The 20384-nt window shown below is 39.7% G+C and overlaps 1 protein-coding gene across 2 annotated transcripts in view; it reads right to left on the bottom strand.

The window, feature by feature from the left end:
• The window catches only part of LOC110963949 (receptor-type tyrosine-protein phosphatase N2-like), a 280181-nt gene that overhangs the window by 253186 nt on the left and 6611 nt on the right, over nt 1-20384 (bottom strand). For both annotated transcript variants that reach the window (XM_051953002.1, XM_051953003.1), the window contains exon 2: nt 12466-12516. In XM_051953002.1, coding sequence (XP_051808962.1) covers nt 12466-12516 — 51 coding nt within the window. The remainder of the gene's footprint in view (nt 1-12465; nt 12517-20384) is intronic.

Genomic DNA, 20384 nt, shown 5'->3' with positions numbered 1-20384 from the left:
CACCAAGCTGATGCCTATTGTAGATTCACTCTTCCCAGCCTGGTGCAGGTCTACAGTTTTGTTCCTGGTGTCCTTTGACAGCTCTTTGGTCTTGGTCATGGTGGAGTTTGGAGTCTGACTGTTTGAGGCTGTGGACGGGTGTCTGTTATACAGATAATGAGTTCAAACAGGTGGCATCAATACAGCTAACGAGTGGAGGACAGAAGAGCTTCTTAAAGAGGTTACAGGTCTGTGAGAGCCAGAGATCTTGCTTGTTTGTAGGTGACCAAATACTTATTTTCCACCACAATTTATAAATCCTTTAAAAATCCTACAATGTGATTTCGTGGATTTTTTTTCCCGTATTCTGTCTCTTACAGTTGAAGTGTCCCTATGATGAACATTACAGACCTCTGTCATCATTTGAAGTGGGAGAACTTGCACAATTGGTGGCTGACTAAATACGTTTTTGTCCCACTGTGTATTGAATCTATCCTCATCCTACATCTTTGACATCCTTGCCAAAAAAAACTGGCTAAGTGGAAATATCACTCATTTACAGATATGTGCTATATATTTAGAAAAATATAGGAACCTTAAACGCAAAAAAAAAAATGGCATAAAAAATACTAATTATGGAACAGTTTTGGAAACATTCTACTTAAATATCAACAAAAAATGGAGACAATTAAGAGTATAATATAGACAAGATTACAAGTGATTTTATCCCAATTTGCTGCTCTAAAATGCCAGCTGCAGAAAACAGGCCTCCAGATAAATAATACCGATCAGTAACCAATTTTATGGCACGAGTCACATGAATCACTGTGACCTTTCCTTCATTTATTCATATATTTACAGAAATGTGGCTCCAAAGCAGCTGATCAGAGAACAGTTGCAGCAATTTTCCCTCGGAGGCCTGTCAGACTGCACACTTTTGATCAATACTGCCGCCCACGACAGCCAATTAGTCTAATCAGACAGGCGTAGAGCGAATACGCCGGCGACTGGAAGGAATCATTAAACAAACACGCCGAGGCTTCCAAGTCCAGTCAAGTGTTCTCTACTCTGCATCCCTGCATCCCATTAGTGAAGCCAAAGCACAAGAAACCGCATTTCGTCTTGCCTTGGACAAGCTCTCGCGTGAACCAGGAAAAAGGTTTGTTGAAAACACAAAGGTTCGTACGCCGGCAGTGGAGCTTCACGGAGAAATGAAAAACGGCGACAACATGTGACGGCAATTCGGGAGGCGGCACGCAACAGGCTGTGGATGGGAATTGCTGCCTGTTGCCATGGCGACCTCCTGCATCCTTCGCAGCAGAAAAGGGGGTGAAGCTGCAGCAGACTTCCCTTCGTCTAGGTTTGTACAGTAAAGTCAAATAACGTCTGTTTCATCGGAACAGGGGGAGAAAAATGAGTCATAACAAGCGTGTCAGTGCACAAAGGTGTAACTTACAGCAGTATCTTTTAACATGTTTGGGCTTTTGCTTTGAAAGTGCCTCAGTCAGCCAATCAGCTGGGAGTCATTGGCTGTCTGCAGTGAGTAGAGCGGCCAGACTGAGCATTAAACCCTCGAACAAACGGCCACAGCTCAAAAACTATAAATCGTATCAGAAAAACTCTTTCACCACATGAAGTACGATCTCGTTTTGAAGCAGCTGATGCATTTTCATGTCTGTACGTTGTTTTACGCAGATTTGGTGGCAGTTTAAAGAGACTCACTGTTTGGGATTTTATGAGGTGCTTTACAAAAAAAATGTAAACCCTACAACGGTGAGACTCACAGTGGGTGAAAAAGACCAAAATTTCCTCCATTTTTATGTATAAATTCTTCATGCAGAAGAGAAACTGGGGGAAGGAAACAAGGTTAACTGCATTTTTTTTTTATAAATTTACTCAGACAAAAATTGAAGAAAGATTCTGGATTTTCAAAAAAATTATAAAACTTAAACTGTGACTGCATATAAACCAAAAAGATATTAAAACATGGATTTAAATGAAGCAAAATCAAAGCTTTGTGACCAATGTAACCTTTGAATGAAGTTTCTGCTGTAAAATCTGCCTGAGCTGCAGGGTTCCAAAGACGGCTGGGTTTTCAGTCGTCCAGCTAGTTTGTCGTTTGTTTTCATGAATTTCGTATGAAGTATAATTACAAAAATACATCCGAGGACTCTCCTTCTAATTTGCTTCCCAGAGTCTCCAGAAGCAGGAAGAATATCAAGAAATCTACAGTCTAGTCTAACAACTTTGCAAGCAACTTTAAATTTAAAAAAAAATCCATTAGAATAAAAAAGAGGGACCAGACAGATGTGCTACTAGTAAATCATTCTGATAAAATACCAAATTTGATCAGCACTAAAAGCATCTTGTATGACTTAAAACAAAACAATTACAGTACTTTTTATTTTTTTTATTTACTGCCAGTTGTGATTTCTAGCAAACACTGAGGTACAGCAAATGCTTTAGTATTTTACATTTACCTTTAATAGCACACATCAACAGAAAATACACATTTTACACATCTGAATTCTTAAACTGCAACTTAATTTCAGATTAGTGCTTCACTTAAGCTTAAATCTGATTCACAAATCTCACAGACAGCTAGTAATAGAAAAGTAATGCATGCTACAGTGAAGTCCTGCAGAAAGCCTGTTAGCGATTAACTGATGTGGCTGCAAATAAAGGCTGAGATTACAGATATGACATTTGAGTAAACAATTTACCTATAAATAGCGTAAATTTACCATTTTCAACCTTTATTTTTACCATGTTTTGTTATTTACAGTCTAAAGAAACCAACTGGTCACATAAAAATTCACTATAAATCAGTATTTCCCATGAGTGTGAATAATTACAGGCTTCACTGTGTAAGTATAGTTTAAAGCATGTCAGTGTAATACACCTTCATGTCCAGATTCACGTGTTTGAAGTGCATGTTTGATGTTAAATAGTTAAAATATACCAGGCTACTGAACACTCTCACTAATATTCATTAACTTGTCCACTCAGCCTCTCAGGAGCGGTTCCTCTGGTGTTCTGACTAAATCTAAAAATCACAGGGGTGTAATGTTTTATTCCCTCCAACAGCGCAGGAACAATAGCACTTATCTGCGGTGCACAGTAGGCAGTTCAGAAAGCAGCCTTCCTCCAGCTTAGTTAACTAATGCCAATTAAAGCATGACCGGAGGCCGTGTTCTCGGCAGGAAATCAGCGTTTCCATGCCGAGCAAGCTTCTCCTGGATGAGCTCCGTTCCAGCTCTGACAGTAAAACTGAGGGACCCAATCAACACCTGGAGGGCAGCGGTGACTCCATCAATGAGCAGGAGACGGAAAACATTTCCCAGCTGGATGGTTGTGTTATTATTTCTGCATGTTCAGAAACACCGTTTTCACGCAGCTCATCAACACGTTGTGGGACCTGCAGGATTTCTCTGTTTGTTTACATTCAAATCATTAGATTCAAACCTGTACTTGAACTCAAAGATGAGATTATTTGATTTTAGTAGAATAAAGACAAAATACAGATGTAATGAGGACTGTGTGCACCTTCAATATGTATGTACAGATGTTGCATGATGGAGAATTGTAGCAGGAAACACACAGTGTGTAGAATTATAGATAAAGTTAGAAAGATTATTTGCTACTCAACTTTGGGTGGTCAAAAGTCACTGTGACCTTGAAAAATAACAAACTTCTTTTACCAAAAATCTGAAAAAAAAATCTGATAATATATATGTTTTATTTTGAAAGAAAAGCAGTTTTTTTCAATGAAGATAACATTAAATTAATCAGAAATGCAGTCTAGACATTGTTAATGTGGTAAATGACTATTCTAGCTGGAAACAGCTGATTTTTAATGGAATATCTCCATAGGGGTACAGAGGAACATTTCCAGCAACCATCACTCCTGTGTTCTAATGCTACATTGTGTTAGCTAATGGTGTTGAAAGGCTGATTGATGATTAGAAAACCCTTGTGCAAGGGTGAAACTGTGAAAATATTTAGTAATTTTGACAAAATGGTACACAAATGTTAAACAGGATACCACAATGAAGTGATGACATTTAGTATCAGAAAGGTCAAGTCTAAATAGACACATGAAAGCTTCTATTTTAAAGGAAAATACTCGTTTCTAAATGAAGTGTCACGCATTAAACAATGTCGGTGTTATGATTTAAGCACTGCAGCTTTTATTGCTGTTGAACAAATTGACAACAAAAAAAGGAAAAACTGAGCGTGTCGAAGGTTCAAACCTCCAGCGAGCTGCAGCACGACTCAAACAAATTCACTCCAAAAGACCGTAGATGCAAACACAGAGCACACAGTGAGACTGATTGGGTTTTCTCCACATCAATGCTCGTGGTAATATTAGCGGAGCTCATATAACCTTGGTGTTTCCCCGACAGAACGCCACTGAACAAACGCACAGTGCAAATAAATCCATCACAAACCAACACGGATCGAGTGACAGGGAGTAAAACTGGGATTTTATCTACTGCAAGGCTGAACGATCATCAGGAAAGATCACACAGGTGAACACAAAAACTACATGTTTCTCCAGTGTTCGCCATGTTTACTGGCTGCATATAGATTTTCCTATGACAAATTGCATAATGTGTGTAGGAGGGTTAAATTTAGTCTATTCTTTGACTACATCATGTCTAACCTACATTTCACTGAATAAAATTATCACAGTGCAAACAAGTCTTATCTTACAGGAACACCCCACCTAAAACTAAATCTGGGTTAAACAAACAGCGCTGAATCTGAGCTTTTATTCTTTCTTACTCACCGCTCTCTGGTCATAAGCTACACCCTCGTCCTCAAAACATGAAATCAGCACAAAACCACTGATAAAAGAAAACTATGACACAGATTAGTCATGTCAGGTGTTTATACCAACGTATGAACACAAAACACCGGCAAACGCCTCCCGTTAAACTGTATATTCTACACGCAAATGTAATAAAATCTGGACAAAGAACTTAAACGGCTGCGATGCACAACTTAGTCTCTCCAATGTAAATAAATGAATGAATGAAGCCTGCTTAGAAGACCTTAAGTCACATATTTACCCCCTAAAAACCGAAACATTCAATCATTCCATGTTGTACTTCAAGAAAATGAGTGTGACGTTGATGTGAAGTGAAAGAATTTCATACGACTTTTGATTCTTAATATTAGAGGGTTAAAACTAACATCAGTTGAAAATGACTATAATTACAGAATCGCAAGATCTGAATAATCTTTTAGATTTCGGCCACAATCCAGCTCCACAAGCGTGAGGTCTTGATGCGTTTGTTAGTGGGGTCAAATTTAGGGAAGACTACTAATCAATAAAATCAAGAAAACAATTCATATGCGACTTATGTAAATAAATCATCCTCGACTAAAGCGAGTAAAAGTACAAGAACGTCTGAGCGAGTGAGTGTTATTGACAAGCAGCCGTCCTTATCTCCATGTCCAGACTCTGCTGCACACTGGGGCTAAAAATGAAAGCCAGCTGAGGTTTGTACGCTGCAAAAAATGTCAATATGAAGAGACGGTTTCAAATCCCTGCATCCAGTTCAGCTCAGCAGAGCTTCGACGTGTACCGACGTGGCCTGATGGGTAAATGTAGAGTTTAGTAGCTGTTACTGCACTTTGGATGGTCAAAAGTCACTGTGACTTCAATGAGCAAAGATTCAGACCTAAAAATCTGGAAAGCGTATGCTGATTTTGAGAGGAAAACACGATGAAGTGATGGTATTTTATATCAGAAAGGGCAAGTCTGGAAAGCTGCATATACAGCTCACATGTAGCTCAACTGAGAAAAACTGGAGCCATTGGTCAAAGTTGGGAATTTTCTCCTCTAAATGGATCAGATTTTATTCATATAACACTTTTTATACAAACAAAAATGCAACACAAAGTGTTTTACAGATACTAGAAATAAAAAAAGTAATAAAACAGTACAAAAAACCCACAACTCCATCGTCACGTTATCAATAACTGACTCTAAAATACAGGGATCAAGGAACTGAGGAAACACTTTCCTATTCAACACAAACAAAAAAGAACCACAAGATGAGATAAAACAAAGAAAAATAAGGTAAAACAGGTGAGATAAATAACTAAAATAACATAAATATACAAAATATCGCATCCACATACAGAAACAGAATAAGAAATGATACCAATGGCGTAATAAACTGTACATTTAGTCAAAAGAAAAATGTCGAAATAGGTAAATTAATAGAAAAATCTATGAATAAAATTAGTTCTACTTAAGTGCAATTTAGGTTTAATTAAAACGCCACCACCTAAATCTCCAGTATGACACCTGTTGCTAATTCACGGGTTAGAAGCAGAGTGGTCTAACCCAAAAAAACATCCAAACTGAGTTTTATAGAATTTCTGTAACATTTTATGGTCTAGATTTTAGTGGCAAAGTGGTCTAACCCACAACCCAAACACAGCCTCACAGTGGTGCTTCCAATGTCAGATCATTCTTAAAAACACAACTTTGAATCCATTCTTCTCAAAAACTACAGAAAGTGGGTTAGACCACTCTGCTTCCAAATGCTTTAATTGTTCTCCACCTTTCTGGTGAAATCCAGGAGAAAATCATGAGAAACAGACAAAATCCAAACTAAAACATGGCTGAATTAAGATTCACAATGTCATCTCCAAAGCTACAGAGGAGCAAACTTTGAGCAGAATGACTTTCCTCTGGGAATCTCTACCCTGTTTTCTATACAAGTCACAGCCTGCTATCTGGAAACCAATGTAGCTTTGTCATTAAGGCGGCCACTTTCTGCAGCGTAATAAGGCTGTCCCTCGCAGGCATTCTGTGCTGTGGCTCTGAATGCAGCTCTGTTCGGATGACGGTCACAATGAAAATGTCAAGTTGCTCACCGCACGGCCTTCTCTCCTTTTGTACCCGCTCATGTCGGGGGGTCATTCGCTTGAAAACAGCAGATAGTCTGGAGGGGAGGGTGGCTGCCATCATCACTCCTCACTCAAGTCTTTACCAATGCATCAATTCTGGGATGTCAGTTTGTTCGGTTTTATTCGGCAGGTAAGTTTCTCTGTAGAGAAGGCTGCTGTGATGCAAATGCAGAAATGTCACGGAACAATCTTCTGTGATATTTACCTCGTCATGTATGCAGAACTAGAAAAGCACTCAGAGACTCCGCTAAGGTTGTTCATATGGCATTGTCAGAAATTAAGCTTTTTTTGTTTTTTTCGAAATGCAGCGTTTATTTATTAGTTACTGATGATCACAAATCACAGTATCATAGAATGTGGCGCTGTGTTCGTTCTGTATGGATACCAAATTGCATGACCTAAACATAGCGGGAATTGATGGGACTCAGAAACTTCCCTCCACTTCAATCAAATGTTCCTTGTATCATTTCCAACAGATAAGTTCCGATAAGTCCACAGCGGTCGATTTGTAGTAGGATCTCAGTCATGTGATTGTCAGCAGGCACCTGACATAGTGTTCACTTGTAGCCATAGTTACAGGGACGCTGTGACACTATCTCGCAATGACACAGAAATCTTTAACAAATCTATGCCAAACATCAATTGGTCCTCGTGTCATTTCTGACATTATCTGAGAATTCCATCGAAATCCATTAGTCCATTTTTGAGTAATGTTGTAAACAGACAGACAGACTGTTTTATTTAGAGGCCAAAGGGTGAATGGGTGGTTGGGCATAAAAAGGTTGGAGTAATGGAGGCGACCTGGCAGACACAGTATTCTCTACATGCTGAAGCACTGCAAGACATGAAATGTAGCTGCATCTGATCCACGTTTTTAAAGGAAAAAGAAAAAGTCTGAGTGATTTCTGTTTCTTACAAACACAGGTAGAATTTAAAGGTCCCACATGGTGAACATCATCCCATCTCAACTAGAATTTATCAGGAATTTTCCATCACTTCCTGAACCAACTGCCACCCAGCTCAAACTTTTAAAACTCATTTAGTATCTACAGCTGCTTCTGCTGACTACTACGTATAACTTCAATTATTATGTCTCAACTGCCAGCAAAACTCACCAAATGTTCTGCTGGTGGTGCAGGAATGAACACAAGAACATGGCAATGTCACCACAACAGCAGGAAAAATCTTGAGCGTTGGTCCACTGTGTGGCTGATGTGGCTACCATTAGCTTTGATGGTTTGTCAACAGAGTTCTGTAGAGTTTGTAAAGCCAAGGGACGTTTACGCAAGATTTAAAAAAACGTTCTGTGAATTCAGAGATATTTCCGTGCAGGATGATTTCTCAAACACTCATTAACATCCCTGACAGCTGCCATGGGGGCAGTTGGTTCTCTAATCATACACAGTGAGAGTCTTCTTCCTGAAGGGGACGAGGACAGTTTAGCTCCATTTAAAGCTACAGGCACCGAAACAGCCCATTTTAGAACAGCACTAGAACCAGGAGTTGTACAGTCACATGTAAAGGAACCATCTCTGCAATATTCTGAGCTGAAAGAAGCATTTTGGGGACATGCAAGTCTTTTATTAATTTGCCAAAAAGGGGCAAAGTGAAATTAGATATTTAATTATTAACAACTTTTGCAACATGCAAACATCTCAAATTTAATGATATATTTTCTCAACATGTCCAACATCTCTGAGAGATTTCAGCTATGTCACCATGGCTGTATAATAGTTCACAACAATAGAACAAGTTGAAATATTGAGTAAATTCCTATTTGTTCATTTGACTGCAGCATTTTAAAGTTTCATCCTTTAATTTGGCATTAGAACAAAGTACAGCAGTGGACTGCTTGTTGGGTTATTATTTCAAATGTTCTACCACACTGTAAGGGGAAACATTAGTACACATTGATCTCAGGTGCCAAATATTATGAAAGTATGAACATAAGGTCCATATGTTTAACTGCTAACGGAAGCTTTATATCGGAAAGTGTGCAGTAGCTAAACCAACACAAATTCTGTTATTAAAATGCAAACTCTAAATAAGGTTTGAATACGTGAAAGCTCCCCCTGTGGAAGTACAGTCATTTATTTACATAATTAGGTGTTTAAAGTCACTAATCAGGGCTGGTAAAGTCAGTGTGGGTCCGCCTGCTGTGATGCACTGAACTGGGCATAACCTGAGGATACTGTATCCAATTAAGTGTTTTTAAAGATCTTTAGGCAACTCAACTGCATTTGTCAGCATAATTTTGTCATCCGGGAACAGCTATCACATCTAAAAACTTTCTAAAATGGTTTCCAGTGGTAAGGTAGATGAACGGCCTGCTTCCTCGGGGTATTGAGATATCACTTCAGTTGTCACACTCGTGAAATGAGAGAGCATGTCCTCGGCTAAACAATATCAAGCTTACTCACTGTTCCTTTTCTTTTTTCCTGCCAAGAGAATATAGCCAACTCAGGCAATCAGAGCTGCTGTGTGGCCTGATACAGCCGAGCTGCCAATCACCAACACAACACACTGGCATTGTCTGTGAGGGGCAGGTTGACAGCAGCTATTGAAGCAGGTCAGACACACGGTGGATGTGAACAATGGCTGGAGGTGCAGCCACCGTAGCGTTTCCCCCCCCCTCTGAGATCCAGCCGTCGGTGCGGCCTCGCCTCATGACTCAGCTGAGAGGAGCTTTCCATTCTCTTTGAAGCTGACACTCAAAGTGTGGCTGTAGCTGACAAGTAGCTCCGCTGCCAGAAGTATTTTAGTACTCAGGTTTTGTGCATTTGAGTAAGAACATGAGCACATAAACAAGCCCGAGATTCAAATCACGCTGGAAAATGATCATTTAAAAGCTGGACATCCTCCAGCTGAGGAAACTGAGCGCTGACAGGCATCTACTGATTTATGAAGTAATAGAGACAGAACTGTATTTAATACCTAAACAGTAACACATGAAAAACACCCCACAAAACCGGCTGCACCAGGGAAATGTCCTAAAACTGTTTAAAACAGTTTCTTCCCTGACTCTGACAGAAGGCGTTCTCAATAACTGTATGACCATGGAAGGCAGACTAGTTGAGGAGGCCACCAAGACATCTATGACTCCTCTGAAGGAGTGACAAGCTTCAGTGGCTGAGATGGGAGAGGCTGGTCATTGAAATCATTGCCTGCTCTTGACCAGTCCAAACTTTATCTGAGAGTAAAGACATTGTTGAAAAAGGCTCATTAAATCTTTACAGCTTTCCAGGAGGCCTGTGAGACCAAAGTCATGAAGGTTCTTTGATCTGGTAAGACCAGAATTTAGCTGTTTGGCAACCAAACCAAACTCTATTTTTTGGCGGACACCAAACACAAGACATCATCACAAAGACACCATCCCCACCTTGCATGGTGGTGGCATCATCATGATCTGAAGTTTGGTGGCGTGAAGCAGCGTGGTGGTAGCATCATCGACTTTCAGAGTTAGTTTCCCTCCAACTCTTTAAACTGACACACAGAAGAATAAAGAAGGCAAAGCATGTAGATGCGACAACAGTAATACAAGGATCTGTCTGTGTGGAATTACCTGACACCGTTTTTCCATCCAAGTGAAACAAGGTCACCTGAGGCAGTCACAACACAGACGGCGAGCCCGACTAAGCTCGGCTAAAAATAAAATTCATGGCAGACAAAATGATTTTCTCACCGCTCTAGACACACGCTTTGTCTTTTCATCCCTTCCTCCTTTGTCACAATAAGATTATGGGGCATATTTCAAAAGGACACACAGGAAATGACCAAGCTAATGAAGACAGAACAAACACACCCTGCCTGAAATGAGCACGAGGTCAGAGAAGCAGTTGGTTGGCTGTGTCCGGCCACCTCACATTTAACAAGATTACACAACAGACGATGGCGCTCCGCTATCTCTGCTGGCTCTCCCTTTGCCTTAAATCCTGCAGAGATGCTGATAAGTGAGGCCTGCACCGCACAGCCGAGAGCTTCCCGGTAAAGAAAACAAACGATCCAGCGTGATCTCATGCAGAATAACCCAGTTATGATCCGCCAGGAGTGTTTCCAAGATTCAAAAATATGAGGAGGAACCGTTTTTCTGTGATTGGCTTTCATGTTTTGGGCTTTTTCTGATTCTAGGTTGTTTCTCAGCAGGGGTTTTCTCGCTCTTTCTGCCAGGGAGGCAGCGAGGGAACAAGCGAGGCTGACAGGCAGCGTAGGTTTATTTTTACATTTCTATGCAGCTGCAAGTGCGCTTGGTTCTGAAACACAGCAGATGATTATAATGAGGTTAGTATGAATTAGGGAAAGACCGACTATCAGTCTGGGCGATTATTGTGGACGCTAGTTTCAGGTCCGAGGCACTCTTTGGTGTCATAAATGTCTCTCAAGCAACAAAAACTGAACAAGAAATACAATCTGTCACCACAAATTAGGAAATTAGCTACTCTCACAGTGGCTAATGCTATGCTAAAGGCTAGCGGCTAAGTTAGAAGGCAGCCAAAGATGAACCTGAAACAGAGTCAGGTAAACACAAACTAATAACGCTTCAAGATCTGGAATAAAATAAAAGCGATAAAACAGCAGAAGATTAAGAAAATAAAGGCAGTATTCTGTTTTCTACACATCTTCATTTTAAGGAAAATCTACTTGAAATTTTCAATTTTTCAAACATAAATATTAGCTGTAGCCAAACAAAATGCAAAACATGATTTTGTCATTAGTCAGTGTGTCACTGTATCTGGGAACTAAGAAACAAAATGCTGTAAATCCATTTTGACAGAAAACAAGTCGACTAAATTTAACACATTAACAAGCAACCTGTTTTGTGCAGCTTGAAAAAGACCAAAATGTAATTGTTTACCAAGTCAAATCAATGCTGCCGGTTTAAATTTCTCTCAAATGAGTGTCGCTACGTCTCCATTTTTATTAAAATCTGCTTGAGATTTTCAATTTTTCCTACCTAAATATTGGCTTTAACCAAACATAGGATGCAAAAATATAATTTTGCCATGACAAAAAGACTTTTCCTGACTCTGGAACCATAACTGAAAGAAACAACAGTGCAGCAAAAAAGTTGAAGAAACATCTACCAAAAGAGCAGCAAACCTAATTTTCAGACTTTTGCCAAGTCTGAAGTTGATAGAATCCACAAGAGAAAACCAAAGCAGACACATAAAACTCAACTTTACTTCAGCTACAGCTCAAATAAAAGCTTTTTCTTGTATCTAGGAACCAATCTGCATTTACAGAGAAAACATCCGGCTCAACCAGCCCTTTAATTCTAGCATTAAAGGAATTCTTAGTCATTTTGTTAGTGTCAGTTCTTCTGTACTAAGACTCCAATATGAGATCTTTCAGAGGTTAACTGAGATTTACTCGTGGATTTGAGCTGGTTTCTGTGTTGGACAGTAAACATTTGCAGTTATCCTGAGTCAAAACTGGTGGAGAACAAAAAATTACACTAAAATACATCCAGAGGCATGGTCAGCATCCACTTTTCAGCCCTCAGTATGTGAGACACCTTTAAGATCACAGTTGTGTTTAAAATGGTGTTGAACAACTCACCGTTGACGCAGATCTCGTACGGTGAACACAGCTCGTTGTCGAACAAGCAGCCTGTCAGCAGACAAACACAAAAAAATGCAAACTGGTTAGTAGGTGGACATGAAACAAGCTGAAATACATAAATGCAACTTGTGTAAAAAAATAAATAAATAAATAAAACAAAGCAGCTCGGCATCAACTTCAGCACAGGTCTGAAACCATCTAGTTGGGTTTGCTCAACTTTTCTGCTCAAAACACTGATCTGGATCTGAGAAAAGAGATTCTCTCACTCAATCTGTATGTCTGTTAGTCGAGCAGATAGTTCTGGTTTTGTCCGAACAGAGTTTCAAGAACTGCTGCTGATTATGGTTCGAGTCCACAGAGGCGTTTTTTTCTCCCATGGAAACACACTCTATCTGAATATCACCCAGTTGGTGCACTACAGGGCCACTAGGTGGTCACATTCAGACTTTCAGACCTTCAGTCCGGTAGAAGTGTCAGACCAACATGGCGGCTTGGTCACAAACTTTCTCTTTTACTACAAACACAGTTAAGCGAAAAATATTTCTAAAAGCATTTCTCAAAAAATGAGGACAGTTTCAGCAGAATACTAGCCTAGCCGCGCTAGACAACCCACGGCAACGAATTTAATTCTCTGCCAAGGTGGGTCTAGTTACCCTCCATAAGGCTCGAGGTTGGATTCTCCTAAAACTGGCCGACGAATCACCATGAAGTGTAGAGTCAGAAGGCGGGCGTAACTAAGTGACGACAGAGGCGCGACGATTTTGACAGAAACAACCGGAAACAACTAGCCTAGCCGTGCTAGACAACCCACGGCAACGAATTTAATTCTCTGCCAGGGTCGACAACAAAAACGACAACAGTCGTTGAGCTCCATTAGCACCGACTCTGAATAATCTTTCTGTTAACATGTCTGTAATATACTTGAGCTTCACCCATTGACTGTATAAATAAGGCTTCACCGAACTCCCACATCCTCTGATTTCCGGCGCTCTAGGAGCCTATTCGTTGCGCTGATTGGTTGTATACCTACCCAATTGCTGCAGAGTGATTTGATAGACAACCTTTTAGCCCGCCTCCCTCCCTGTCGAGCGTTCCTAGACCTTTGTGTCTTCAGAGCATGGGTCGAGCGCGGCTAGGCTAGCAGAATACCTGTTCAGATCATACAAGAATGTAGCACAATGACTGCGGTCTCATTAAATCATCATACACACGTGGACAAAATTGTTGGTACCCCTCAGTTAAAGAAGGAAAAACCCACAATTCTCACTGAAATCACTTGAAACTCACAAAAGTAACAATAAATAAAAATTTATTGAAAATTAAATAATCAAAATCAGCCATCACTTTTGAATTGTTGATTAACATAATTATTTTAAAAAACAAACTAATGAAATAGGGCTGGACAAAAATGATGGCCAAAAATGATGTGGGTTTTTCCTTCTTTAACTGAGGGGTACCAACAATTTTGTCCACGTGTATATGGGAATGTACAGAGCAAACTGTGAAGCTGGATTCAAGCCCAAATACCTTTCGTCCCTGCTGTTCTTTTGCTTGACGGAGCTCGTTCACTGAACTGCTTCACAACTTTTAGGCAAGTTTGACAATTCCTCAATTTCTGACCACAAGGCGGTCCTTCAACAGTGTCAGTGATAACTTGGAGTGTATATTTATCTATAATTAAATACAAAACGTGGCAGAATGTGACGAGAACACACGGATATTGCATATTTTTTTGTGTTTCTGTTTAACACAAAGGTGCTGTGAAGTATAAAAGAGCAATAAAGTCCTACACATGTAAAGAGTGACAGATTTTTTTGAAACCACTGAGACAAACAATCAAACAAAGAGGGGAAAAAGCGCACTTGAGGAAAGCCAGATTTCAAAATAAACCAGGAAATAAACCAAAAGCCGTGACGCTCAAGCTATCAGAAGTCTTAATGTATTAATAAAATACATAAAATGACTATATATCACTGGATTGTAAAATATATCACCCAATAAGTCAGTCTGTATTTGTGTAAATGGATGCTGTAATGAACACTGTTCTGTGAATCTGACTGAGATGATAAACTTCTAAAATACAGCAGCAGACAAAACAGTGGACGGACGATGCAAGGAAAACAATCGAGGATAACACCAAGTGTTTCCTCCTGATGACATATTGATCCTGGAAAAAGGTACTGCTGATTTTCATTTTTTAAGAGAGCGCTTTGACCAGCTTAACTTAAAATAGCTTTGTTTGAATTAATTCAACATGTAAAACCAATGCCAACTTCTGCTTGAAACTTCCATTTTTTCCTCCTTAAATATTCATATTCTTATTTATAAAGTGAAACATTTTGTCATTACACAAAGAGACTTTTCTTTTCCCAACAGCATAAAAACACTAAAGATACACAAACTAGACACAAGACGAGGCTCACAGCTAAAAGGAATTATAGTGCTTCAAGAAAAAAAAGCTGGAAACTCATTTTGACAAAAAAGAGGTCTCCTGAGTTTCATTATCTTGTTTTTTTTTTTGTCTTCTAAAGGCATGTCACACAAAGTGCTTTAAAAATGCAAAAAAATAGTGTAAACAACCCTAATTCCCAGCCCCACAGTCAGGTTATTAATGACTATATATATATATGACAGCTTTTTAGAGCGTTTCCATGTAGCATTCCTTACAAATGAACACTAATGGACGCATAGCAATAATAAACTAATTACTTAAAAATAGAGGAACAGTAACAACACTCCAATAAAACGAGCTTTGCAGCGTTTTTCTTCTCCTCTGACATTCTGCTTTCGGCCACACAATGTTATCTCTGCAGTGTGTTTACATCTCTGGACAGCAGATAACAAGTGGAGGCTGCAGGACGGAGCCTCTGAAAGCTTTCCCCGTCTTTAGTGTTATTTTTAGTTTGTCCACAGACTGACTCTCTTTCAGGTTTTTCCCAGGGCTGATAAAAAAGGGGGGGTTTCCTAATTGTGCGTTGTCATGTACATGCATGTGTGTGTTTGCAGGAGATTTTGTTTGTTCCTTTGTTTCTCAGGACGACAACAATCCGATTTGTTTGGGCTTCAGCTCTGACAGAAACGATCAATTATGACGACGCTCCTAACGAAGGATTTGGAAGATGAAGGCAGCATTTGGTCGCTTCTGTCTCTGCTTCAAATTTCTCAATTAGGAGGTGCTGCACTTAAATTGGCAGCAATCCCTCTCCTCGGTCTCCCACGGCAACAAAACAACCATCGCCTCCTCCATCATCCTTTTATCTCTTCGTCCCCTCCACCGGCTGCAGTCAAAGCCAGCCTCCTTCTTCATGCCACACTGTGGATTTCTGATGTTTCTGACAAACAAATGCACATTTTCATGAGGGATTGACCGACAACGGTTTCCCAGGGCAGATACCTATGTCCATTGTTGGTGAACAAGAAAGGCAGATGATCCCTTTGTGCAACCGATGCATTAACTGTAATGTTTTGGCAGCACGAATGACAAGTTCTCATTCATAACTAGACTTCGTCATTAATAAGGTTGACTACACCTGAATATGACAAACAGAAACAGGACGCCCTCAACTGAGTTTGATCAATTTGTCTCCTGTTGTTCGTCTCTATTTTATTACTATTTATCACTTTCATTGTCCACGAAGGTCCAGATCTTAAAGCTATATTATTGATAGTTTTCCAGACTCTGTTTCTGGATAATCTGTGGCTGCACTGTAACTTAGCCGCTAGCCGTTAGCATAGCTTTAGCCACCATGAGAGAAGCCAATTTCCTGGCTTCTTCCTCAGTTTCTCTGACATTTCTGAGATGACAGAGGCACAGAGTGAGTAGTGCTTTTAATTTCTCAGTAACTGGTAAATAAAATGTCAGAAAAATATCAGCCACGATAATTGGCCAAGTTCCACAAAGCCACAGTCAGTCGCTCATGGGTTTGCGTGAGGTTTGGTTCAGTTAAGCTTGAGAATTAAACCAAAATTAACCAAATCTACGCCTGAAAAGCTGCAGACATCCTCCTGGATGCTAAAATAGCAAATTAATTTAGAGGTAGGCTCAATATAATGGAAAAGATAAAGATGATGCATGTGTTTGTTAGAAATGTGAGCATTTTCCTGCTTTTTCTAACAGTCTGATTGACAAAAATGCCCACGTAAATACGAGACAAACTTTAAAAACACAGATAAAATTGTGTAAAAATATGTTATTTTTGTTGTCAGTTCTTATCATTTTCTTTCTCATGGACATGGTGTAAACTCTGCTCACATGCAACCAAACTGCACTTTTTAAAATGGAACTTATTTAAATCTTTACTTCAATCAAATCTCAGTAGATACTACACAGAAATATCAAGGTGTTTGTGAAAATAAGCAGGTAGGTGGATGTAAGTTAGATGATGCAGTGTTCTTTTTTTGACGCTACTCATCTTTCCGTGCTGTTTAGTGTTGATCAGTGGTGGGAAACAGCACACAAAGTCAACACAGCGTCTGCTCTGTTCTGTGGAAACCGTCGAGAACCATAAATATCCCGAAGCTCTCCGGTGAACCTGAGCATCGCTGCGATCAGGAGGCACAACAAAGCCTGCAGGGCCCAACAGACTGAGATAAATGCTCCAAACAGATGCAGCTTTACCTGTACTCTGACAGGAAACCGGAGCGGAGGGAGGTATCAGTCAACACAACTGGAAAACAGAGGGATTATTCTTCAGTTTCTGCACTTGGAGCGCTGCAGCATGATCAATAACTTAATGACAAGTCATACCGGGAAACGACGGTTAACGACGTCAGGTTCATAATCACAGTTCATTTTTCTGAAATCTCAAATCCTCAGCTCGGACGAGACACTTTTATTCCTTTTGTTATTTCCACTTTACTGCCATTCGTCACAGCAAAATCCATGCGAGAGTTCAGTATGAAGGTGTTGGATTGTGGCCAGGACTGTCTTTGAGCAGAACACAGTAGAGCTGCAGAGGAAATGCTGAACTTTTTTGCTTTGCTACACTCCATTCGCAGAGGTTGAAGAGAATGCAGGAATCTTCTGAATAATAATAATTACAAAGATAAAATAATAGTAATAAAAATAATAAACATATTCTTATCAGTATTATTACTGTTATACTAAAAATATATTATTTTTATTGTTATTGTAATAATAATAATGATTATTATTGTGGTTATTGCATAATAATAAAAAGAATTGCAGTAGTATTACTTTTATTATCATTATTATTATTATTAAGTTTCTAAACCCTCAAATGGAAGCTTTTAATAATTTTTTTTTACATTTAGGGCAAGTGATTCTTGACATTTATGATGAAAGGCAGTTCGAAATTTGCCCAAATATACAAAAACATAAATAAATAAATTCTCCCAAACATGCAACCTAATATAATTCCTCAGTGTATTTTTGAAGTGTCAGTGATGAAAAAACTGCCAAAGCAGCAAAAATGGATGTGTAGTTTTATGGACCACAATGCCTTGTTGATGTGAGAGGTCAGAGGAGAATGAGCAGACTGGTTGGAGATGATAGGAAGGCAACAGGAACTCAAATAACCACTGGTTACAGCCAAAGAATACAGAACACCATCTCTGAACCACAACACGTCCAACCTGGAAGGAGAAGGGCTACAGCAGCAGAAAACCACAGCAGGTGCCACTGCTGTCAGCTAAGAACAGGAAACTGAGGCTACAATTCACCAAAACTAGTCAATAAAAGATTGGAAAAACATTGCCTGGTCTGATGAGTCCGATTTCAGCTGCGACATTCAGATGGTCAGAATTTGTTGTAAAACATGAAAGCATGGATCCACCCTGCCTTGCATCAACAGTTCAGGCTATCAATCAATCAATCAATCAATCAATCAATCAATCAATCAATCAATCAATCAATCAATCAATCAATCAATCAATAAATCAATCAATCAAAGTTTATTTCTATAGCCCTTTACAACAGCCAAAAGAGTGACCAAAGTGCTTCGCAGTGGAAAAACAAGAGAATAATTTAAACGAACACAGTAACTTCACACGGGACAAACAATCACACTCACACCTACAGGCAAATGTAGAATAATCAATTAACCTCAGCATATTTTTTAACTGTGGGAGAAAACCTACGAATGCATGAGAACACGCAAACTCCATGCAGAACGATGCCAGGAAGAACGGGACATGAACTGTGGATCTTCTAGGTGAAAGATGAAAGTGCTAACCACCAAGCCACTGTGCAGTCTGTGAAATATACAATAAAACAATAAAATACACAGCTATAAAACAGCACTAAAATATACATCCAAAAGAAATAAAAGTAATAAAATGTCACCATGCCACTAGGTATGAAAAGACATTTTAAACAGGAAGGTTTTTCGTTGTGATTTAAAAAGGCCTAGTTCACCTACTGGTGGTGTAATGGTGTGGGGGATATTTTCTTGGCACACTTTGGGCCTCTTAGTACAAATTGATCAGTCTACCTGAGTATTGCTGCTAACCATAACCCTTTATGACCACAATAGACCATCTTCTGATGTTTACTTCCAGCAGGATAATGCTCCATGTCACAAAGCTCACATCATCTCAAACTGCTTTCTTGAACATGACAATGAGTTCACTGTACTCCAAAGGCTTCCACAGTCACCAGATCTCAACCCAATAGAACCTTTGGGATGTGGTGAAACAGGAGATTGGCCTCATGGATGTTCAGCAGACAAATCTGCAGGCGATGCTATCATGTCAACATGGATCAACATCTCTGAGGAATGTTTCCAACACCTTGTTGAAAGTATTCCACCAAGAATTAATGCAGTTCTGAAAACAATGGCGGTCCAACCTTTTACTAGTAAGGTGTACCTAATAAAGTGGCCAGTGAGTGTATATGAACATCTCTGATGCTGTGCTGGTACATTTTGCACATTCATCCAAAAAAACTGAAGTTAAAACTATGGGTTCTATCACTAAAAATAGACATCAGTAAATCTGACCAATCAGATAGCTGAGTTCCTATGACATAACTCTGCCTCTGTCCGTGTCATCACGTCTTACAGCACAGTTCCAGTGAACTGCCTCGGCTGCCTGCTCGGCCAATCACCGTCACTGAAATGTTAATGAGCGCTGCCATGGCAACGGTCGCACCGGGTGAATCGGCAGCGACCTTCTCCAGGTTAATGATTAAGGAGCAGCTCCACACAGTCTGTGGTTCAAATCCCAGGAGGAAAACTCTGACTGAAGAGAGGATTTACAGCAATGGTTCTCAACCCTGTTCCTCAGGACCCACTGTCCTGCATGTTTTAGATGCTTCCCTGCTCCAACACACCTGACTCAAATGATCAGCTTGTCATCAAGCCTCTGCAGAAGCCTGATGACGAGCTGATCATTTGAATCAGGTGTATTGGAGCAGGGAAGCATCTAAAACATGCAGGACAGTGGGTCCTGAGGAACAGGGTTGAGAACCATTGATTTACAGCAAAGAACAGATGATGCAAGATGCAACCACCACGAATGACAAACAGCAGCTGATCACTAACAAATAATGCCATGCCGACGTGCTGAAGCTCATAAGCTTTACTGTGAAACCTGCACGACTTACTGAAAGTGTTACATGTCAAAAATTAATATTTCAATGACACATTTTACGTCTGAGACAGATGCCTCTGCATGTAATGTTTCACACTTAACATCTGAAATACCATGTGTCCATACGGTGTGAATGCATGATTAGTATGATTAGTCATTTCAGCTGTGAAGGGGTCTATAATCTGTCTATGATGATGTCATAAAAGTCAAATGTTCACCAGCTGCAGATTCTTATATGTGAATTTTTGCTTCTTTTCTCCATTTTGAGCGGAAAATGTATTTTCTGTTACAGATTTAAGAGTCAATTAAAAGGAAAAACAAAGCTGACGGATTAATTTTTCACTAAATAATACTTATTTGGGTCT

This window comes from Acanthochromis polyacanthus, chromosome 9 (assembly GCF_021347895.1).
Source record: "Acanthochromis polyacanthus isolate Apoly-LR-REF ecotype Palm Island chromosome 9, KAUST_Apoly_ChrSc, whole genome shotgun sequence".
Lineage (NCBI taxonomy): Eukaryota > Metazoa > Chordata > Actinopteri > Pomacentridae > Acanthochromis > Acanthochromis polyacanthus.
The sequence above is the reverse complement of the archived record's forward strand: the minus strand, read 5'-3'. Positions and strand labels throughout refer to the sequence as shown.